At 43.6% G+C, this 4,099-nt stretch overlaps 1 protein-coding gene across 1 annotated transcript; it reads left to right on the plus strand.

The window, feature by feature from the left end:
* Positions 1 to 798: 798 nt before the first annotated feature.
* On the plus strand, positions 799 to 3,837 carry HOXC11 (homeobox C11). Its single transcript, XM_065654405.1, has 2 exons — positions 799 to 1,508; positions 2,753 to 3,837. Exons 1-2 carry the CDS (start codon positions 830 to 832, stop codon positions 2,983 to 2,985), a joined length of 912 nt encoding a protein of 303 aa, XP_065510477.1. The 5' UTR covers positions 799 to 829; the 3' UTR covers positions 2,986 to 3,837.
* The last annotated feature ends 262 nt before the right edge of the window (positions 3,838 to 4,099 follow it).

A 4,099-nucleotide genomic window follows, 5' to 3' on the forward strand; every position in this document is an offset into this window, starting at 1 on the left:
TAAAGCATGCCAACTCGCGTGATGTATAGTTGATGCGCACATAGAGATCAAGATAATTAGCGTATGTTAGAAGCTTGTTAATTAGCGCCAACCCCCTCACTCCCAGATAAAGAGATAGATAGAGATTTACTTATAATTTGGCAGCCCAGCTGTGGGAAAAGCTGCAGCAAGGTTCCGAGAAATGTTGGAAAACTTAATTCTGCATCTCCAGCGAATTTATGGAGCTACCTAAAGTCTAACCAGGAATGCTTCTAAGGATACAAATAGCCGTAAGAATAAATTATATCAATCAGCGGAATTAAAATATATTTTTTAAAAAGGATGGAAAAGCACCGTTCGAGCTCCCTAAGACCCTCCCTCTCCGCCCCCCCCGCCTTCCCCAGCCCAAATCGCCCCCACCCCATCTCCAAACCCTGCTGAAAAGCCACAAGCAGAATCCAAATAGGAAGGAGAGGAGGGGGAAAGGGAAAAAAAAAAAAAAAAGCAAGAAAAAAAAAAGCAGCAACTTCACAAGCCGCCCCTTGTACTTGTTCTGCTGAGCGCTGGGGAGGGGTGTGCCTTCGGGAAAATGAACACAAATCTGCCATTGATTTTCATAATGTTTCTGCGGTGTTTGCAAACCAATCGTTTGAACCTCTGAGATCTTACCTAAGTGAACCACTCCTACGCATCTAAGTGCTCCAAACTGATATATGACAATATCTACTTTGGATCACGTGTCCACCGGAGCGACTAAGACGGATAGCGCGTCATCTCGCCTTCCCAAATTTTTTCCCCTCCGCACATCGGATCCAAAACATCTAGCTATAGGAGCAAGAAAAGGAGAAAGATGTTTAACTCGGTGAACCTGGGCAACTTCTGCTCCCAGTCGCGTAAGGAGAGGAGCGCTGAGTTTGGAGAAAGGGCAGGTTGCGCTTCTAATCTCTACCTCCCCAGCTGTACCTATTACGTCCCTGAATTTTCAACTGTGTCATCTTTCTTGCCACAGGCCCCCTCTCGCCAAATCTCCTACCCTTACTCCACCAACCTCTCGCAAGTGCAGCCCGTGCGAGAGGTTTCCTATGGGCTAGACCCCTCGAGTAAATGGCACCACCGAAGCAATTACGCCTCGTGTTATTCCGCTGAAGATCTGATGCATAGAGAGTGCATCCCGCCTTCCACCATGACCGAAATGCTAATGAAAAACGAGAGCGTGTACAGCCACCACCACCACCCCAGCTCCAACCACCCGCCAGCCACGGGATTCTACACCAGCATGAACAAAAACACGGTTTTGCCCCAAGGTTTCGACCGCTTCTTTGAAAACGCTTATTGCGGGGCGGAAAATGCGACGGAGACCTGTCTGCAGAAGGGTGAGGGGAAAGGGGAGGCAGAACCCCAAGCCCACGCACTGTCATCCCGCGGAGAGCAAGGGATGGACCCGGAGGATGAGGAAGAAAACACAAACCCAGGGTCTTCAGCCTCGTCCTCTTCTGTCACCAAGGAAGGAAGCAAAAGCAGCAATTCGAGTAGGTAGAGCAGTAAATGGAAAGGTTAAGGGACTAGCCCGTGTGTTTTGTCGGTCAAATTTTATGTGGAGTTTTATAAGCATTCAAAGGATTTTATTATAACCTACAAAGCTCTTTCTTCCAACGAGAAGAATTTTTACGATGGGAAAAGCTCTTTGAAAAAAATGGAGATGTTAGGCGCAGACACAGTATCTTAGAGTCTGTGAAATTTTAAAAGCACACCATCGTGACAAATATTAACTTTGATCATGAACTTACATGAGCATTTTAAAAGGATTTGGTCCCGGGTTGCTGAGGGTAAAAGGCAATTGGGCAGAACACTACTTTAGCTGCCTGTGCTTTTTTTTAAAGGCGTTGAGATGCATGCAAAATGCTTAGGGCTTTTTTTTTTTAATTAAAACTGTATGTCGAGCCATTTCTCTTGGTGGGAGTGCAGTGCTAAGGGGGAAATCTGCCGAATTCGCAGGCAAAGCGGAGCGTTTTCTTTGACTTTTCTGTTTAAAATATCATTTATTCTCCTCCAAGCCCAGTGGAGCGTCCAGCTTTTGTCAGGAAGGGCTTTTACCTACGCGGTTGTTTGCGTGGGTCTTCTGGGTGGTTTTTGGTTTGTTTTTTTGCATGCACTCCCATTTTCTAGGCAGTCTTAGAGGAGTTTTGGTTTTTTTCAAGGCTGAATCCAGGCAACTTTGCAAGTTGGCGCTCAGCGAGGGGCTCTTTTGGGAAGAGGGAGGGTTGGTTTGTTTTCCCATTTGCTCTCGTGGTGCAGAGTCCCCCTTTTGCAGCTCAGATGCGAAGTTCTTTTCCACTTTGATTCCTTTTTGCGTGTGTGGCGAGGACTGGAGTTAATAAAAAACTTATGCGGAACATAATATCTAGTTCCTCTAATTCCAACCTTGCTCATGCTGTTTCTATACAGATAACAGATTTGCAGCTGAGCGTGGATTTTTCCCCCCCTCCTCAGCCTCTTTAAACCCTGCTCCAGCAGCCTGTTCTTTATTTTAAAAAATAACCTCTCTGCACTGAAAATGTGCCTGCGCTAAGCCCCGTGCAGTGGGAAAATAATTAACACGGCGATCCTTAATAATCTCACCTCTGCTACCCCTAACAATAGGCGAACTGCTGGAAGATATCTCCCCCTGCATTAATAATCGGAATTATTACGCTGCTCCTATAGCTGTGAAGATGAGTCTGTGTCATGTATTTCCTTAGGATATTTACTCTGCCTTCTGTTTTGTTTTTTTAAGGTGCTCCCAGAACGAGGAAGAAGAGATGCCCCTATTCGAAATTCCAGATCAGAGAGCTAGAGAGAGAATTTTTCTTCAATGTCTATATAAACAAAGAAAAAAGGCTCCAGTTGTCTAGGATGCTAAATCTTACTGACCGACAGGTTAAAATCTGGTTTCAGAACAGAAGAATGAAAGAAAAAAAATTAAGCAGAGACCGCCTGCAGTATTTCTCTGGAAATCCCTTGTTGTGAACATCTTTTGCAATCCCCTCTGCTGGTGAAGTGTTGGGGTGAGGAGGAGGAGAAGTGGCGAGCGCGGGTTTGCCCTTTGAGTCGACAAAGCAACCTCAAAGTTTAAGCCTTTTCGTTACTTACATTTCTATGTCTGGGACAGGAACAAAAGGAGCGAGATTTTCTTTCAGTTCCCGCTTCAAGGACTTGAATTCCACGAATATTTTATTTAATTTTTACCCTTTTTTTTTTTCCTTTTTTTTTTTTTTTTCCTGAACAGGTTGGGATTCCTCTTTTTTTTTAATTATTGTTATTATTTTTATTGTTATCATTGCTTAGGCACGCTGTCCAGTTGAATCAATCGCAGTGCTGTGTGTTGCGGTGGTTTCAATCCGCAGCTGTTATCTCAAGAGCGGCCAAAGTCTCCCTGTAGGATCAAATCACTTTATCTGGGGTGAGTGTGTGTGTGTGTGTGAATGTCCTTCTATGTGTGTGTGTGTGTGTGCGCACATTCACACCCACCCATTATTTCCACCTCCTCCGTCCACCCTTTCTATCTAAAAATATATATATGCGCATATATATGGGCGTGTGTGCGTATATATCCATATATATATTCTCTGCAGTATCATTTCTACATTTGGAGTCGGGATGGCGGGGGGGGGGAATCCTGGCGAAAATACATTTACAATCCTGTCTCTGAAATGGTTTGTAAATAAATTTCGTAAATTTTTTCTTTTTCTGGAAATGGGAGACAAAGAAGAAGAGAAAAAAAAAATCCTGAAAAAAAAAAATAATTAAAAAAAAAATCTTTGTGTATGTAAAGTGAGTCCCCAGGATACTCTGTGAAATTCTGTGGCAAATAAAGACATTGCAAGCTGTTCTACATTATGATTTTATTTGACCATTTTATTAGAATTTCCCCTCTTAAAAGCCTCTTTGCGGTCATTGTGGTGTGGGTTTCTTCTCTAAGAGTTTAAATACCTGAATGCATAGCAGAAATATCATCATCCATATTCATGGGACTCGCTGCAATCTGCTCTAATAGGACTGATATTAATACGAACCCTCCACCTTGGAGTGCACGTTGGGTGTGGAATTCATTGTATCCACCAGCGAACTGAAATTTATAGGA

Source organism: Caloenas nicobarica, chromosome 33 (genome assembly GCF_036013445.1).
Source record: "Caloenas nicobarica isolate bCalNic1 chromosome 33, bCalNic1.hap1, whole genome shotgun sequence".
Lineage (NCBI taxonomy): Eukaryota > Metazoa > Chordata > Aves > Columbiformes > Columbidae > Caloenas > Caloenas nicobarica.